A 19,265-nucleotide genomic window follows, 5' to 3' on the forward strand; every position below is an offset into this window, starting at 1 on the left:
GCTCAAGCCTCGGTATTCAAAATTCACAACTGATGGCAAAAATCTATCAGCAAGAAGAAGACAGACAGCCCCCTCCCGTACATAGGTCTGTAGGAGGCATGGCCTACAGAGAGGCAAGGAATGGTGTGCCGGAGCGCAAATGGTGCGCTCTCGGCCTGGAATCTGCATGGACGGTTTTGTGTTACTGCTATTTAGTGGAGCCCCGAAGCCACATCTGCTGTTGCTATGTCCATGCATTATTTATTAGTCGAGTAGGCCGTGGTCTAGGTATATGGTTCTACAGGTGTCCTGTACCGAAGGAAATTTGGACATCCTCGTGATGGTCCCCAGTGTGCCAAAATAGACATTTGTTTAACTGCCATGGCTAATAGTCCCCAATGCACATCACAATCCTTCATTTGAATCACAATGGAGACTGTTTTTGAAGCATTAAAATCCCAATTTACGTGGGGTCAAAGCAGGATGTGCACTGGTTTCGTCACTTATTTCTCGTATTTCTCATATGTACGTTTGCGAGGCTGCTTCATATGCAGAAGTGCACACGAATTCTGCAAGCAAACCCATGCAATGTCCGTCAAGGCATTCCTCTGAAATCTTTCATTTTAATAGAGCCAATTTATCTTCACTCCACCATCGGGGGGAGGAGGGTAGCAGCGGGGTTGTAAATTTAGTTGAAAATGTAGTTAACTCGGTTCTAATGATAGTAGAAAATCATTCTCCCATTTGTGTACTTTTCAAGAACGGGGCATATTGGAGCAGAACTGTTTATACACACCCTTTATTGGAGATTAGTGCCCGGCACAGCAAAATGTCAATGAAATAAACGCACCAATTGTTTCGTTTAGGAGCATTACCTGATGGTTATCCCAGCAACGTTGCGACGTGCATCTCACGCTGGTCCTCACCATTGTTTACATGGAAATGGAGAAGGGACTCCGGTGGCCATTTTTTTCTTGAGTCATGATACGGTCGCAGTGCCATTTGTCGACTCCAAAAAAATTGCAATTAGTACCCCGGTACGATGTGGCGGGGTGCTAATGGAAATATGACCCTCGGAGGGGGGCCATTATCGGTCTGGTAATGCCCCTGGGGCTCCACGCCCTCGCTTCGCTCAGGTTTCCAACTATGGCCCCACGGGCATTACCCAACCGGTAATGGCGCCCTTCCACGGGTCATATTGCCTAATTACTCCTCAAGAATTGAAAAAAGGCAGCTGACTTCTTTTAGTATTTGACACTACCCCAGAGCTATTCTTTCTAGCGATATTACACAGTACCTGCAGAGAACTACAGATTGCAATCGTGCGTTATTGACACTCCACAATATTTGTGCATGTTTACAAGGAAGGTGACAACACAAATGTGTTTTCGTGACTCGCATATCACAGTTAATAATCTGAATTGTCTGCATACTTATATACTCCACATATAATTTAGCTTATAGGATAAATAAAAGGTGCTCCAATTAAAAAAATAAAAAACTTGCGAGCCTGGTATATGAGTGACAGTGATTCTGTTAAAATAATGGGTTCTCAGAATGTCTGGTCATGTAAAGCTTTGATGGAAATGAACATTGCCTCCTCATGTCATTCTTTCCCTGTGCACTGAATAGAACATTTTCTTACACAACTCGCCATCAGCATGGAAGCCGGGGTGATGTTACATTCCTGAAAATCCCACTTGCCTGTAGTTTTTGCACGCAGCTGGCAACTGAAGCATGGTCGAAGCAGAGGTCTAAGCGAGCGTGAAAATCGGAAATGAAGTTCCACTACTTTTATTCTTTCGTTTTTATGGTCCCATTACTTTTTACAACTATTTTTACTATTCCAGAAGTATTGTTTTTGAACTTTAAACCGTGTCTTTCATTTTACCACCCTTCAGCAGTTAGAGCAAAACTGAAATCTGCTTGACCGTACCTTCACAAAGCCTGCATGACGCCTTCGCCTGAAGGGACTCTCGTGGTCTTCATCTTAGCCAGGGGGAGGTGGAGGATGCCTGGTGACATTAGGAGGTTCTTTCCTTACACCACATCTTCCCATCATTTTTGGAACATTAATCAAGATGTTGCCTCAGGCTAAATGCTTAGACATTACATTATATGTTCAGGCCATTCACAACTGTTGCTGTTTTAATATAAGGTGGGATGTGTCCCTTGATGCCAAAGGACACGTGTGCAGTTGCAGTCTTCGTGATAAGTCGCTTGGACTATCAATTAAATGTATAAGCAGACTGCAGGAGGCACAAACCTGGCTGCTTTGTGCGCCGTGAGAACGTGATCCTGTCCAAGATGCTCACAGGAAACTGCTCTGCCATAAAGTAGAAAAAATAATTCCGGTTAAAATTCTCTGCAGAAAGTTCAAATGCAACCACGGCACTGCTCATGCATCCCTTAAGGATGGCTTCAAGTGGCAACTCCCAGGGGGCACATTTGGTCAGTGGGGGATCAGACTATTTATCCGTAGCACTTTTCAGACCAGAAGAGTAAAGACTTTTCAGGCTTAGGGCCCAGACTTTGGATAATCATGACGGCCCAAGTTTTTTTCCCCCTCCAATTTCAGGCCACTTCTTTAAGGCATCATCTGTTTAAGTAGGTGTCTTGTGAGGATTCCAGCAGAGCTAAGATGTGGGAGTAAAGGCAATTGATTTTGTAAATGTGACCTATAATTGTTCCAACTGAGAGGGAAAAAATGGAAAAACCATACAGGCGACCCCTTTCTTTTGCCCATTTCACTCACTTGGCTATCAGCCTTCCCCAACCGCAAGCCATTGTAACACGCTTTGCACCTTGCCTGCCTACCCTCCCCCTAACGGGTCACAGTTCCACTACTTTCTTTGGTACACTTGGTTGAAGGTGTTTTTGGTGCAGCGTGGTACTGATGTATACTGCCCTTTGCTGTCATGTTTGGGATCGAAAGAAATGTGTGGTTTTATTTAATTGGAACAAAGTTGCCTAATGGTGAGGGGGATAACTCGGGGGGAGGAGGGGTGTCTGGAGGGGGGGGGGGGCAACGCGTGTGTCTTGGAAGCAAGACAACGCAGCGCAACCCAGTTTCGAATCCCGATCCCGTGCTTAGAAACCAATCTCGGTAATAAGCACATACAGCCACAGAGTTGTAAGGATGTGCAATGAGGGATTGCCGTATTTCTCCAGGTTAGCTGAAATCTCCACTCATTCTAGCTTCTTTAAAGTGCATGACTTGTGTAGCTCGGTTTGTAAGAGATGCATTTCCTGTGGGTTGGATTGTTCATTATCATGTGCCTGACCCAAAGCACTGTTATCCTTTGTTGCAGTCGCACTTGTTCGTCCTGCAGTTAGTACATCGACCGTCTGTGCGTTCTGTGCTGCAAGGATTACTTAAGAAGAGGCTTCTCCCTGCAGAGCATTGCATCACAAAAAGTAAGTGCCACTTCTGTCCTGCGATGAAGTGGCAAAGCAAAGTGCCTTGTTCCTGATTCTCAGGGGAGCAGTGAATTAGGTTGGAACCTTACTTTTACAACATGTGTACACAAATAATTGAATAGAGTATTGGCTTCTCCACTGGCTTTGTAACGTGGATGCCTTCCGTGTTGGTTTGTCTGGCATCCTACTTTGTATGTTTACTTTAGAATTTTTCCTAATGAAAATAGTAATGTAATACTTTTTTGTAACAGTCAAGAGAAATTTCAGTAGCGTGGCTGCATCTACAGGCAACGCAACTCTGAACAGTGAGGACGGCGTGGAGCAGACTGCGATCAAGGTGTCCCTCAAGTGTCCCATCACATTCCGGCGGATTCAGCTCCCAGCGCGAGGCCATGACTGCAAGCATGTACAGGTGAGGCCTCTTAGAAGCTAGTAAAGAGGTTTAGAAAATGACCCGGATCTGTATGAATCATGGCTTGCCGCATCTTATTTGAAAAAGTACAGTGTGCATGGCACAGTGCCAGTGAGCAGCCATGTGTGTATTTCAGCAGTGAACTGCCAAATGTCTTGCGAGATAGTCACCAGTAACATGGAGCCACCTGTGCCAGTGAGCTTCAACATTTGGTTAAGTGAAATGAACAGCCACGTGATGGAGAGAGAGCCAGTGAGTTGTCATAAGCCTAGTGCATCAGGATGCTGCTGAAGACGAGTAATGTGTAAGCACCTTGTTGCTATTGCTATGTCCTCAGAGGGGTTGTGGTTGTTTGTGAATAGTCTGAGATGTGACAGAGATGACCTGTACTCCAACATTATCCTCAACAGTTAAGTGTTGGGTGTGGAGTATTGCTTTCGTTTGTCCTTTAATTAGTGATTTCTGTCGTGAGAAATTAATTTTGGTCAGGGGAATCCACAAGCTATTATGGGGACACGGAACTGAAAGGTGGTGCAGGCAAAGAAAGATAGAGGAAGAACTACCATCTATTCCAAAGTAACTGAGTACAAATGTGGACTCTGGGATTAACAGGAGTATGTTTTCATGCAGTATTTAGAAAATGCACCTCCAGTGAAGTCCTGGGGTGTTATAGATCTGGGTAACACGTGCATGTTCATGTAAAGGTCAAAGACCTACGCTGTTGGATGCTTATTTCCATGCATTGTTAGCGATTTAATGTTTGAAGTGGATTTCCAGGGATCATGTAGGGTCATAGATTTAAAGGAATGCAATTTCATTCCCCAGCAATAATCCCGAATATGAAGCTCACCATGCTGTAATGTGGTAATGTTATGAAAGCCTAGTTCATGAAGGTTGAATGTGCTATGTGGGGCTCCGTGTTTGATCCCTGTATTCACCAGTCACTGTTGCTGCTTGGGGCTGCCTTGTCTATTGGGGTCTAATTAAAACGTCTGCATTTCTATGGTCTTTCCATGTGGGGGCATCATTCCCTTGCTAAGTTAGCAGCATAATAAAGACTAAAACTCGGCCAATTAGTAACATCTCAATATGAATAGCTGTAGCAATAACTGTATTTTTTAAATGTTAACAGTACTGACAATGTTTACTTATTCCTTATAATTTAAACAGTCTTCTGTTATTTTGAACTGAAAACTAGGTTGGACATAGTAAAACCGGCCCTAGACCTTTCTTTCGAGGCAAACATCTCCCCTTACAAGTGTTGAAAAATAGTCCATTGTCAGTTTCACAATGTAATGCACACACATATGCAATACTCGCCTTCATTTTGTGGGGTGCCTAATATTCGTATCTCTTGGTCTTTTGCAGTGCTTTGACCTCGAATCCTACCTGCAGCTGAACTGTGAGCGAGGGACGTGGCGGTGTCCTGTGTGCAAGTATGTAGTATGGAGAGTCTTTTTTTTTTAGTTTTGTAATTCATTTGACAGTTCTGTGCTGTCGGGTTTTGGGGGCGTCTTGAAGCTGCTTTACTGTTTATTTTTGAACCTGTAGTCGATACGTCTGTGATGGGGGCTCCGTAAAGGATTAACTCTCTAAAGGTAGCTTGCAAAAGAAAGCTGCGCCTAATGCAGGTGTGCGATTACAGAAATACATGTGGGTGCACCTTTGCACAGTAGGGGTGTATGTGTGTGTATATGAGTGTGTGTAATCGGAACCGTTTGTAAATGCGTGGCAGAATTACATTAGACACATTTAAAGTAACAATTAAGAGTACTGATACACAAATGTGCATATTGAGAGCCATAAGCAAATATTGAGAGAGAGAATCACATTGCACAACATGCGGGTGCCTCATCAGAATCGCCACCAAATGTGCCACCCACAGCCTCATGTAAATGTAAAGACTAGGAATTATATTGTGTGTTGATGTAAGTACAGGTGAGTTTGTAATTCTTACATTGGGAAATGAAGAGTATTTGTTGTGAACATGGCAGTCGAGCATTCACCTATTTTGGTTGTTCGCCCTGCGAGTTCTCGAGTAACATGCAGAGCTCTTTTTTTTTTATTTTTCTTTCCCCTTTCTGACATGCATGTCTGTGATTTCATTTCTCAGTAAAACAGCACTCCTCGAAGGTCTGGAGGTGGACCAATACATGTGGGGGATTCTCAACGCTATTCAGAAGTAAGTATCATAATTGAGGTTTTAAGGAGGAGTTGCAGGGGCCTTAATTATGTTAACTCTAGCTTGGAATAAGAGCATGGAAAGCACAGGTATTGGGCTATCTGAACATCTATTGATTTTCTGATGGGCAAGACCTCTGCCTTGGACCAAGCCAAGTGGCCTCATGGTAGTGCTGCCTTGCATAGCCCGCGTCTTCATATGTTATGTTATTTTGAATTTATATAGCGCCTTATATACCATTGGTATGGTCTGAAGGCGCTGGTAGGTTGAACGCCCTTGGGTACCGAAGTTTAGATCAGTAGAGCGAATAGAGAGTCAAAGGTGGTGTGCGCACCGGATATGTGTGCAGCTGGTGCGGTATTCGTGTAATAGCTGCTTCTTAGCGGTAGGTGTGGTGGTTGAGAGATCAGGAGTATGTTTTCGTTCTGGCAGGATTTATCCAGACCGAATGTGGCTGCGTTAGGGCCTGAGGAGAACGCCTGGCTGGGGGTGTGTAACCAGCAGTGTTTACTTAGAATGATGGGGAGTGTGCGGCAGATGTTGATATGAGAACAGTTATACCGAATGGTGTCATAGTATCTCTGTGTTCTAGTTGAGTGGTGGTGTAAAGAAGAGAGTAAGCGTGGTGGTGTGATATGATGGGTTATATGCTCTTTCAAACGTTCCCTGCACTCCAAACCATACTATATACGACAAGCATTTCTATGCGCTCCAGTCGTTCCATGCATTAGAGACCTGCCCCAGGCACTCCAGTCCGCCCTGCGTATTCCAGTCTGCCCCATGCATTCCAGTCCGCTCCACATATTCCAGTCTGTCCCGTGCACTCCTGTCTGCCCCCCGTGCAATCCTGTCTGGCCTCCGTTCACTCCTGTCTGTCCCCCGCGCACTACTGTCAGCTCTATTTACTCTGATCTGCTCCGTGTATTCTAAATTGTTTTATGCACTTCATCCACATGTTTCACCCGTACCATCTTCATACTTCATCCTTTCCATCCACCTGTTTCACATGTTTCATCCACGTACGGCACCCGATCCATCCACGTACGGCACCCGATCCATCCACGTACGGCACCCGATCCATCCGCGTACGGCACCCGATCCATCCGCGTACGGCACCCTTTCTATCCATACACGACACCCGTTCCATCTACATACTTCGCTCGTTCCGTCCGCTCTATGCTTTCAGCAGCTCTACGTACTCATCCGTTCTACGAACTCGTCCATACTGCATGCATTCTGTATTCATTCGTTCTACGTACTCATTCGTTCTATGTACTCATCTGCTCTACGCAAATCGTCCGCTCTACGCATATCGTCCGTTCTCAGTATTTGACTGCTCTAGGCACTCGTCCGTTTTGTGCCTTCATGCGCTCTACACATTCACCTGTTTTACGCGCTCGTCCCCTCTACGCGCTTGTCCCCTCTACGCGCTCCTCTGCACTCGTTCGCTTCTACGCGCTCGTCCCCGCCTCTGCACTCGTCCGCTCTATACATTTGTCAGGACTGCACATTCATCTGCTCCAGCGATCTACACACTCTCTGCAGTTCCGTACTCATCTGCTATCCACACTTATCCGCTCTACATATTCATCCACTCTACATATTCATCCGGTTTACGGTCATCTGTTCTACGCACTCCTGCGTTCTACTCCCTTCACTGTATTTGCGCACTCATCCGCTCTACACGCTCGTCCGCACTACTCACCCAACCGCTCCACACACACATCCGCTCAACATATTCATCCATTCTATACACTCATCCTATCTACACACTCATCAGATCTACATACTCATCTTTTCAACATATTCTTCCTCTCAGCGCATTCATCTGTTCCACACGCTTCATCCATTTTAACTATTTCATCCACGCCATTCACTTCGATCATTCATCATGCTTTAAATCCATTTCGTTAGTTTAAATCTCCTTGCTGTTTAAGAATGATTTATTCTTATTATCCACTTCACCGCTTTGATCTACTTTACTCGTTTAATTCTGTATATCGTTTTAGTTTATATTTGGGGTTATTAGCTGTCGATTTCTCGCATCAGGTAGTTTGTTGGATTGGTGTCATTGAGATGCTGTTAGTCTGTTTGGGTTAGTTTGAGTACAGTTTGGTTTTAGGGGAAGAGCCAGGTTTTCAATAGTTTGCGGAAAGACATTAGATCCTCAGTTAGGCGGATGTGGCGAGGGAGGGAGTTCCACAGCGTGGGGTCCAATGCTGAGAATGATGATCCGCCTAACCTGACTGAGTTGGTCTTGGGTATGACTAGGAGGCTGGCTGTGCTTGATCTTAGGGTGCGTAGAGCGTGGTAGGGATTTAGCTTGTCTTGAAGATATTTAGGTCCTGTTTTATGCAATGCTCGATGTGAGATGCATAAGGTTTTGAACTTAAGGTTAAGTCATATGTTGACTTATACATGTTGTGTGTATGTAGTGAACACAAAAACAGTCACAAAGAGACCCCCCTCTACATATAAAGATCACAAACTTGCACAGGTTATGGGTGCCATACTTTGTTCCCAAATCTGTTGGCGGTACAATTTACTGACCAGAGAAAGAAGTGTCTAGCAATGGACATTCCTGTAAAGGTTTTAAAGGTAAACCCTGTCAGAGACTTGTGGTTCTTCAGGTAAGCCACCTGGAGATCCAGCCGCTGCTTGGTAAGATTTATAGTGTTATGTGCAAGCAGTCCGTATAAGACCTCGGGAATTGATGCACTGATGTCGGTATGCCTCCCCATCAGTGAATAATGTGCCCCCCAACAAAGGTAACGTGTAGGAAAATCTCTGGTCTTAGGCAAGTATATCACAGTAATTCACCCCCTTATCTTGCACTTTATCTGAAGAGCAGGGTCACTTAAAAATCTGATAGACTTACCTCATTCAGTAAGACCTGAACTTTTGTAGACTTTTTTTTTATTTTGGAGGGGCTGGAGTTTGCTTCCTCGACTGAGGACCTTTAATGGTCCTAATTAGTAGAAACCGTTTGAAAACCAGACAGTCTATAGTTATCTGCCACACTTATCTTAGATGATAAGTGTTCCTGTTTGACTGGAGGTGGGACTTCCACTTCATGTACAACCAATCTATCTTGGAATGCCCTTAAAAAGCGCCCTCAGTAGTTATTCTCCAAGGGCTCATGTCAGAAAGCCAGGACCTGCATAGGTTCCTCAGCCATGGATCCTGTTGGACTGCATGCATCTCCCTTCTTTGGCTAAAAACAATTGGGAACGTGATACAAATGGCGACTCCCATAGGAATACATATTTTTAAAGAATGTTTTTAAACCTCCCAAGGTCTTACAGAAACAACAATGGCATGTTCAGCATAAAGGTGCTACCCCTGTTTTTGCCCCAAACATTGGGTATGGAGTCCTCTTCAAAGCATGTTATTGTGGCTTTACCATTAAGTATCTTCCTTGTGTTTTAACAATGGCTGCCTTCATCACGTGTCTGAAAAATGTTGTGTGGAACAATAGATTAGGCTAGAAAAAGGTTAAAACTGGTGTTCGCATTACAATTATTCTCTACTGCCATCTGATAGTCACAGAGAGGCTGAGATGCAAGAATAAGGAATTCATGTAGGAGTTTGAGCTGTGTTGCCTTAAATAGTGTATGTTCGACTTTTGCTCTTGGTCCCTCGAATATCATTCACAGATATGGACAACAAATTACAAATGCCAGGTGTAAGTTGTCATTCTATTTACTTGCCTCCTGCAACATCGTAAACCTTAAGTTTCAATTAATGTCTTTACGCTATGATTAATGTCCTCTGTCTGATCCCAGTTTTTGGTTAGAATGTGGGTTTTCAATGCTCTCGAAGGCCATCTCGGCTGTCCTGTCAGTGCAGAGGTCTGCTACCTGGAGTTCTACAGATGTTTTAGACCAATGTATTGACTATTCTGGCAAGGGCTGATAGGAGTTGTACTCAAACATCTGGAGAGGCAAAGGCAGACCCCTGTGTTATTGCATTGCAGCTCCTTGAAATGTTTCTTATTCAAACAGTCCTGTGTGTTGCAGCTCCGAATTCGAGGAGGTGACGATAGACCCAACGTGTAGCTGGCGACCAGTTGCAATCAAGTCAGAGATCCACATCAAAGACGACCCAGACGGCATGCCCTCCAAGCGATTCAAGACTATGAGCCCAAGCCAGATGATCATGCCTAATGTGATGGAAATGATTGCAGCTCTGGGCCCTGGGCCATCACCGTACTCATCCTTGCAGCCACCACCAGGAGGAAACACGGATTATGTCGGTCAAGGTTAGTTGATAAACCCTCACTGTCTGTATCAAAAGATATCCAATTCATCTGAAAAATGCAAATCTTAAAATGTAAACAGAGTCTAACTGAGCCTCCCTTGGAATATAGTATCGAGAGACCGCCGGGTCAGGTGATGGTGCATGGAAACGAGTATCGTCAAATAGATATGTCTCTGAAGGTTGGCAGGACTGTGGTTGAGCCTAGCCTTTCACATGTTGGGCAATGCCTAAGATGGGTTCACCATCACGTGCAATCTCAGCCTTTCTGGGGGACTGTTGGAGATTGTAAGTATTATGTTTTATAATACAACACAGTCCCTGTACAGGTTTTGAGCGCTGGAACACTTTACACATTATTCTTGTTGTTTGGTTATAACACACTTCCCATCAGGAATTTAGGAATGCTGGTCTAAATCTACATTTATGCTCCATATAAGGCAGGATTTGTATAGTGGTGAAATACTTAAGGTATGCAATAGTTGCATACGTATGAGCTCATTATCTGGGGAGAAAGGTGTTTGTGTAATAGTAGGTGGAAGGAGAAACGTGTAGTTGTTTGCAGCCATTGACATTAGGATTATAGCGGTAAAGTGTAAAACGATAGGTGAATATTGGTTTTATTTTTCAACACAATGTCACATTTACTTCAAAACAATTCTTAGAAGTAAGTTAACTGCCAGATAAGACATTATATTAGCACATAACACATTGGTTGCAACAGACCATCCTCTGTGACAGCATGCATGATTGTTGTTCCTCTCCTTTAATGTTTGGAAAGACAACATTTGGACTGCTGATTTGAAGGTGAGATTTTGTCCAGCCCCATTCCCACCATGCCCAGGAACTGACGTTCCCCGTCCCTTCCATATCTGCACAATGCCGAGCAATGGTATTTTGTCAGAATGGTCAACCTCATCTCTACTATGGAGCATTTTCACAACATGTGAGGAGTTTTCAGTTGCGTGCAGGGTAAAGGTCTGGTACACCCATAAGTACACGTAGACCTGTTTGATGTACCTGCAAGCCTTAACGCGTACTAGATCAAGAATTGCTCAGCAAGGCAACCATGTTTTTCTTTTCATAATATCCTCCGACTGATCAGAGAAAGATTTTTCATCTGATGCGGGGAATCTGATCTTTGCACATCCAAAACCCTTTCTTAAAATGAAATGATGTGTATTTAGTGTTTGTAGAAACTGCTGAGTTAAGAGTGGTTTCATTCAAAATTATGCATTTACCAATATAATAAACAAAGCAAGGTTGTTGCCTGCACAATGTTCTCACTTTCTCCACTAATGTAATTCAACTCAGAGGTCAATTCTGAGGCCACAGTGAATTAGTTTTGTGTTCTCCATTTGTGTGGGGCAATTATGAATGTAGTGCTTAAAAAAATAACTGAACTACTGTGGGAACAGCAGCTTCCTGTCATACTAAGCTGATGGTTTTTACTGTTGCCTTGACCAAAGACCAGTGCATGAGCGCGAGCAGTGGCTTATGTTTCTTTTATGCGTGTTGCCATGTGGTATGGTGTATGATTTTGTTTTGAAACCTGGAGATTCTAAATTGGTTAAACATTTTCTCTTTTAGGCAACAACTACCAGGGCCACGGCAACTTTGACTTCCCTCATGGGAACCCAGGGGGCACAACCATGAATGACTTCATGCACGGGCCACAGCTTTCCCATCCGCCGGACTTACCAAACAGCATGGGCGCCTTAGACAAGCCCCTCAGTCACCCAATGCAAGAGTCTGTAAGTAACATCCTGCTGCAAACCTTTCCTGAGGCTGGTCATTTCAGTTTACACACATTCTAGAATTGTCTCCCCTCGTATGCTTGTTGTCCCCAGAGGAAAGCATAAGGCTTCTCCCAACAATAAATGCCAGAATTGTTGTGTAAAACATATTTTCATGCTGCTTGTGCTCAATAAAAGTCATGAGGCCTTTAACAAATATATGCCATATTTGCCACTGTAAAGCACATTGTCAGTTGCTTGTTACCCCAGTTCGACCCTCATGTTGCGCTCCCTACCTAAGCTCCACCCCATGTTTCTCTTCTGCCCTATTTTTGGTGAAAATTTGCCCTTTGTGTCTACTTTCTGCCTTAATATCATTTTCTGTATAACAGTTCTGCTCCCAATTGACCCTCTAACCATGGATTCTGCACCAATGTATCTTTCTTGGTATGCGAGTTCTGAATTGGTGTCGTTTTCAATGCCCACGCTTTCCTCAATGCGGTTGTCTATGCACAAGTTTTGGCCCAGTGTTGCGCTCTCTACCTACATTCTGCCCAGTTGAACTTTTTTTGCCACAGTCCTGTCCTAGTGCCGCTTTCAGCGCACAAATTGTGCACCAATGCACGTGTCTAAATTTTGCCCTTCGATTTGGGGTGCAGACGTTTGAGAGTAAACTGGTTCGAACTGAAAATGGGTCTATTTGCACATATGCAAGATGACATGCAGCCAATTGTGCAGTCACTATAAAACACATTTTGCCACACATTTGGCAAACTAGACAAGTGAACACATCAATTATGTACACCATCTAGGCAACCTGTACTTGAGCCACATGCTCTTTTGATGCTCAGGCTAAATTAATTGGGAGAATAGTGAAGAGGATACGTCTCATAAATCTCAAAATTCCTCCCCTGAATCACATGGTTTTCAATGATTTTAAAATCTTTAAAATAATGGCTTCTTCCGTATTGCCTATGGATCCTTGTCAGATTTTGAGAACATTTGCTCTGATAAATATGACATTTACTGAATTTGTGAGGATCTTAGATGGTATATATAGTCAGTGAGAACGGAGAGATAGTAAAATACAGAATTTGGTTTCTTAGGTGCAGTGATCGGTATGGATTTCCGATGACTGCACAATGGTAGTTAACATTAGATTGAAAACTACAGGTTTTAATAATTTGAGTTCTCTAGTTTGTATCAGAATTAGCTGCAAAGGTGAAGACTTCCAACTTTGTTTCAGGTAAACCTTAATGGCCAACATGATTTGTGACGAATCTCGGGATATCGTCCCTTCTCCTCTATGGCGAGATCATTCCCAGGGGGGCAATGTGGTGCGTCCACAATACTACAATCCCCCTTGGGGCCTTGTACAACAGGATGATCACCTGAGAGGCGAAGCCCTTTATGGCACATGGGATGATCATCTTCTGGAGATGCCGTAAAATCACCCTGAAAGTTCTGCAACCACTTTTCAGGAGTTAAATCCCCTTACCATCTGCCCTGATAGGACTGAAATGTTTAATTGTGAAAACAATCTAAATAGTTAATTCATGCAGTAGTAGGTCGAATCACTCCACGCATGCATGTGAGGGGATAACATCGGACAAGTGGGTGTTGTCCACCGTGGCAGGAGGATACTGCATCGAGTTGCTTCAGAAACCACCTTAATGCTCGCCAAGAAACAGCCATTCTTCTGGAGGAAATAAAGGTGCTGCTCGAAAAGTAAGCAATAGAAATCGGCCCGGTGCACAAGGTAAACAAGGGTATCTATTCAATGTACTTCCTTGTGCCAAAGAAAGACCTTACCATACGCCCAGTACTAGAACTGCGCCCTGCAAGCAAATATGTCAAACCACAAAAGTTTTGCATGACCACGCTTCTGGAGGCGATTCCACTGCTGAAACAGGGAGACTATGGCGACATTGGACATGAAAGATGCATACTTTCATATTTCAATGCACCATGCGCACAGAAAATCCCTGTGTTTTCAAGATGACGAGAGTACACTACCAGGTCAAAGTACTCCCACTCACATCGCCTTAGCACCAAGAGTTTTCATCAAGGTGCTCACAGTAGTGGCAGCACACCTGCACATAAAGTGCATCCCGGTATACCCTTATCTGGATGACTGGCTGATCACCGGGGAATCTCCTCAAATTTGCAGGTTAAATACGCAAAAGACTCTAGACCTTCTCTTCAATCTGGGTTTCTCCATCAACGAGAAAAAATCAAGTCTAGTCCCCAACCAAACAAAACAATTTCTGAGGGGCTATCCTAAACTCGAGGATCTGGCATTCCCCTCAAGCAAGAGTACGAAATATGCTGCTGCAGGTACCTCCATACAAGGTTGGTCGCGAGATAACAGTACATAAAGCAATGCGCTTGCTAGGCATGATGGTCTCTTGCATTTATCTAGTTCCTCAGGCGCGCCTGTGTCCAATGCAGGAATGGTTAGCGAAACAGTGGTCTCGGACAAGCGGACAGTGGGACGATCTGGTTATTGTTTCGCTAACCCTGGTTCAGGCTCTTCACGGGTGGTCCAAGAACAACCTGTTAAAATGAAAACCTTTTTGCGATCCACCAGCCCAAGCGATCCTAACTACAAACGCCTCACTCGCCAGTTGGGGGGGTGCACTACTTCCACCACACAGCCCACGGACTGTGGACATCCGCTACTGCCCAAAGACTCAAACTTCCTGGAGCTCTTGGCAGTCCTCAAAGGTCTTCAGGCTTTTCAGCAACATCTTCAGGGCCAGACAGTACAGGTCCTCACAGACAGCACCACGCCCATGTTCTATCTGAACAAGCAGGGAGGCACACACTCTCCAAGTCTGTCCAAACTATTCCAGAAAATATGTAGGTGGGCACTCAAGAGGAACATGTTTCTAACATCCCAACATGTTCCAGGGGAACTCAATTCTCTGGCAGACACCCTCTACCAGAAAAACACAAGTGGCAACTCGACAGATATCCTAGACGGAATATTCTCACTTGTTCGCCACAAAGCTAAACGCTCAATGCTCAGACTTCGCGTCCAGGTTTCTCCAGCCAGACTCCAAGGGGAACGCTGTGTGGATGAACTGGTCAGGGAAATTTGCTTATGGTTCCCTCCCTGCCCCTCAATGCCATTCCTGAGCAGGATAGTGCACAAGATGCACCAGGAACAAGTAACCCTAATCGAGCCCATGTGGGCGAGAAAGCCTTGGTTTCCACATATGCTGGAGCTGGCGATGTGCGACCATATGAAGCTCACGTGCAACATGTTGACACAGCACAAGGGGGCATCCCTCCACCCACAATCCATGAAGTTGGCAGCTTGGCTCCTGAAGTCAGAGTTTGGCCACTTAAACCTTCCACAAAGGTGTATGGATATCCTCGCAAGAGGCACGAAAACCCAACATCAGGCACCGTTATTATAATAAGTGAAAAAGATTTGCGATATGGTGCACATCTCAATCACTAAATCCATTCTACACTACATGTTTAACTTACTAGACTCCGGCCTAGTATTCAATTCTTTAAAGGTACATCTGGTGGCCCACAGAACAAGGTGTCCTGGAGGAATGTCTCTGTCATTAAGGCGTTAATGGAAGGGGTAAAGAGGCTATACCCTCCAATTTCCCCTCCACGGGTTGGGATTTCAATGTTCAATGCTCTCCAAGCTCATGGGGCCACCCTTAGAGCCTATGCACAAGGCCAGCCTAAAGCATCTTACCTATACAACTGCATTCCAGGTAGCTATCGCCTCCATAAAACGAGTCAGTGAGCTATGGGCTTTGTCTGTACAAGACCCTTTTTTCATCAAACACGAGGACAAGGTTGACCTGCAAACACATCCTAGGTTTTCATCGAAGTTAATTTCAAAGTTCGATGGAAAACGATCTATAGAACTTCCTACCTTCTTTCAGAATCCATCAAAATCAGCAGAAAGAAGCCTTCATACACTTGATGTACGGAGGGCGGTCTTGTACTATGTGGAAAAAAACAAAACCCTGAAGAAAAACCGACCAACTCTTTGTTTCCATAGCGCCTGGTAGAGAAGGCGATCGCATATCAAAAGGGGCTATGTCCAGATGGATAGTCAAATGCATACAACTCTGCTATTCCCTATGCAAAAAGGTTCAACCTTTTTACCCCCAAGGGGACACTCTACCAGAGGTACAGGGGCTACCTTAGCTTTTGTTGCAAACGTCCCTCTATAGACACCAGCTGCAAAGCTGCTACATGGAGTTCCATCCATATGTTCACACAACATTACTGCATTGACTCACATTCTTTTTTTAAATTTATTTTTTTAAATTTTTTTTAGGGCTTTATTTATTTTATTTATAGTTGTTTCGGTCGCGAACAAAATTCGAGACCTTTCAACTTAGACTCACATTCTAAAGAAGATTCACAGGTGGGACAAGTGGTTCTAAAGCATCTCTTTGCCGCTGTACCTTCTAACTTCACTCCTCCTTGTCCAGATACTGCTAGATAATCTATGCAGAGCATGTCATCTAAGCAGATCCACAAGCTCCAGAAGTGATACATTACTCATCGTAATTGTATTTCTGGTGGTTGTATCTGCTTAGATTCACACGCACCCATCGTTCCTCCCCTAATGGAGTAGAAGGCTCATAGATGTTTTCTGGGTTATTACAGTTTCTGCTTTACAACATCTTTACTCGCGCTATACTTCATGCAACCTCATATCAGAAACAATTAATCTGAGGGACATCGACGCGTGAAGGACCATGGGTACAATACACATCACACTAGGGATAGTATTACAAATCGCACTCCATCGACGTCTGTTTTAGAAGTTTTGAAAAGAAATTGTGTAATACTTAGCCACTTCCACTAGATATCGGACTATGCAAAGCATGTAAATCTAAGCAGATACAAGCTCCAGAAATAGGATTATGCCGAGTAATGTATCCCATATGTACAGAGTTGATGATCTGAAAGTGAGATCACCCACACTTTACAGTTAAAACAGTGAAAGCAATACAAATCAATGAAACAAAAAAGATGTGAGAAGCAATGCATTTAAACAGTTAGCATATACATCGGCTTATCAGTATAAAGCCCCTATAGTTTCAGCAATCCTTCGCTACTAAGTAAGAAAACCTAGGGCCTCAACAGCTTCAAAGTTGCAGGTAAGTACCCGAGTACAGAGCAGGAAGTCTATAAAGTGCCCTAAAACAAACCAGAACATCCAATAAATTGATACAATTACAGGATAAAGGACCTTTGGCGTTTAGAAGGGTAAGTACATTTTTGTAGGGGTTGTCTCCCAATCCCACTGTACAAGGTGCTACCCTGGAGCGTATCTTGGCCAGAGCTCCACCGATCACGACCAGGCAAGAGCATTAGGGAGTGTACATTGCGCCCACACCATCCCTTAGGCAGGGGGAGAGCGGTCGCGAAAAGGTTTGCAAGCTTGCGCACTAACATTTGAGTGACCACCTTTAGAGTACTCTGGGGCCACTTACTTCTGCCATTGGTCCTGTTGATAGAGTTCCAGCGATTGCCGATAGTGGCTGAAGTCAGCGTTTTGTTTAGTTTAATCTAGAGTATAGTTCCATGCCTGGTTCCAAAAATTGTCTAGCAAAATGGCTTAGGGAGTTAAGTGTATAAAGGAGGGTAAGTCCCAATTTTTTGTTAAAAGGGGATTGAGCAGAAAACGGGACTGGATTCTGGAGGGAAAACAAAGGAACACAAGCTCAATTACCCCTCTTTTCATCCGCTTTGCAAGGGAACAGGGATAGAGGGATTTTTTGATAGATATATTTCTTATCTATCTAAGAGTCGCATAGAAGTATTTCATTATTCAGAGAGCAGTCGAAGTAAAAACACAAATTTTAATAGTTTAAGTTATACACTTTTGTAAGTAGTCGGTGCTTTCCACAAGGCACCTCCAGACTTAGAAAGAAATACATGAAATTAAAAAGTCCAGCAAAAACACACACATATTCTACTCGTGGTGTCTAGGGTTAGTAAAGTGACAATTCTGATAAGACACTTTGTCAATTTAATTGTTACATTTCTTGTTCAGATTTGGGGAAACCAAGACATTAAATGTACAGCATACAAGTTTTAACGCTGCAAAACACACAATTATTGTAGTGTCAGGATGTCTACATATGATTCGGCACACAGTTTGCATCAACACCATCCCTGGTGTTCTGCTGTTTTAATTGTGGCCCTCTTCAGGACAGGATGTTTTTCAAAATCACAAAAGTTCAGAAAACCCCAGGTATTCACGCTATTTTGCAGTGCTTTATATGCTTTTATAGTCGGACTCAAGATTTTTAGTTTTATTTGTAGCGACAAGTGGATTCACTGCCATGCCCTGTATGTCGTCATACAGTGGATTGCTTTTATCTTGTTTGGGCTTAGTAGTTGGTCCTTGCGTTGAAATAATTCAGACTTTCAAACCTGATGGTTTTGTTGAAGTCATATAATCCAGTTTGGCCCTGGTTGTTTTTGCAAATACAAGTTTTCCCTGTATGTAATTTCCTAGGGGTACCTTCTTTTTCTATTCAAAAAGACCTTCTGAATGATTCAGTAGGACGATCTTTTCTCTTCGCAGTGCAGCTCCTCTCAGTTTCGGCGTAGGAAACGAGTTGGTTTTCCCGAGCCGAAACTATGAGGAGCTGCACTGCGAAGAGAAAAGATTGTCCTACTGAATCATTCAGAAGGTCTGTTTGAATAGAAAAAGAAGGTACCTCTAGGAAATTACATACAGGGGAAACTTGTATTTGCAAAAACAACCAGGGCCAAACTGGATTATATGACTTCGACAAAACCATCAGGTTTATAAGTCTGAATTATTTCGACGCAAGGACCAACTACTAAGCCCAAACAAGATAAAAGCAATCCACTGTATGACGACATGCAGGGCATGGCAGTGAATCCACTTGTCGCTACAAATAAAACTAAAAATCTTGAGTCCGACTATAAAAGCATATAAAGCACTGCAAAATAGCGTGAATACCTGGGGTTTTCTGAACTTTTGTCATTTTGAAAAACAACATCCTGTCCTGAAGAGGGCCACAATTAAAACACCAGGGATGGTGTTGATGCAAACTGTGTGCCGAAACATATGTAGACATCCTGACACTAAAATAATTGTGTTTTTTGCAGCGTTAAAACTTGTATGCTGTACATTTAATGTCTTGGTTTCCCCAAATCTGAACAAGAAATTTAACAATTAAATTGACAAAGTGTCTTATCAGAATTGTCACTTTACTAACCCTAGACACCACGAGTAGAATATGTGTGTGTT

At 43.6% G+C, this 19,265-nt stretch overlaps 1 protein-coding gene across 10 annotated transcripts in view; it reads left to right on the forward strand.

The window, feature by feature from the left end:
• The window catches only part of ZMIZ1 (zinc finger MIZ-type containing 1), a 706,997-nt gene that overhangs the window by 668,224 nt on the left and 19,508 nt on the right, over positions 1-19,265 (forward strand). For 8 of the 10 annotated variants that reach the window (XM_069611019.1, XM_069611015.1, XM_069611016.1 and 5 more), the window contains 6 exons: positions 3,291-3,396; positions 3,651-3,811; positions 5,180-5,247; positions 5,925-5,993; positions 9,998-10,254; positions 11,841-12,004. In XM_069611019.1, the coding sequence (XP_069467120.1) occupies positions 3,291-3,396; positions 3,651-3,811; positions 5,180-5,247; positions 5,925-5,993; positions 9,998-10,254; positions 11,841-12,004 (825 nt within the window). The remainder of the gene's footprint in view (positions 1-3,290; positions 3,397-3,650; positions 3,812-5,179; positions 5,248-5,924; positions 5,994-9,997; positions 10,255-11,840; positions 12,005-19,265) is intronic. The other 2 variants (XM_069611024.1, XM_069611018.1) reach the window with 1 other exon arrangement.

Source organism: Ambystoma mexicanum, chromosome 8 (assembly GCF_040938575.1).
Source record: "Ambystoma mexicanum isolate Mex_15411 chromosome 8, UKY_AmexF1_1, whole genome shotgun sequence".
NCBI lineage: Eukaryota > Metazoa > Chordata > Amphibia > Caudata > Ambystomatidae > Ambystoma > Ambystoma mexicanum.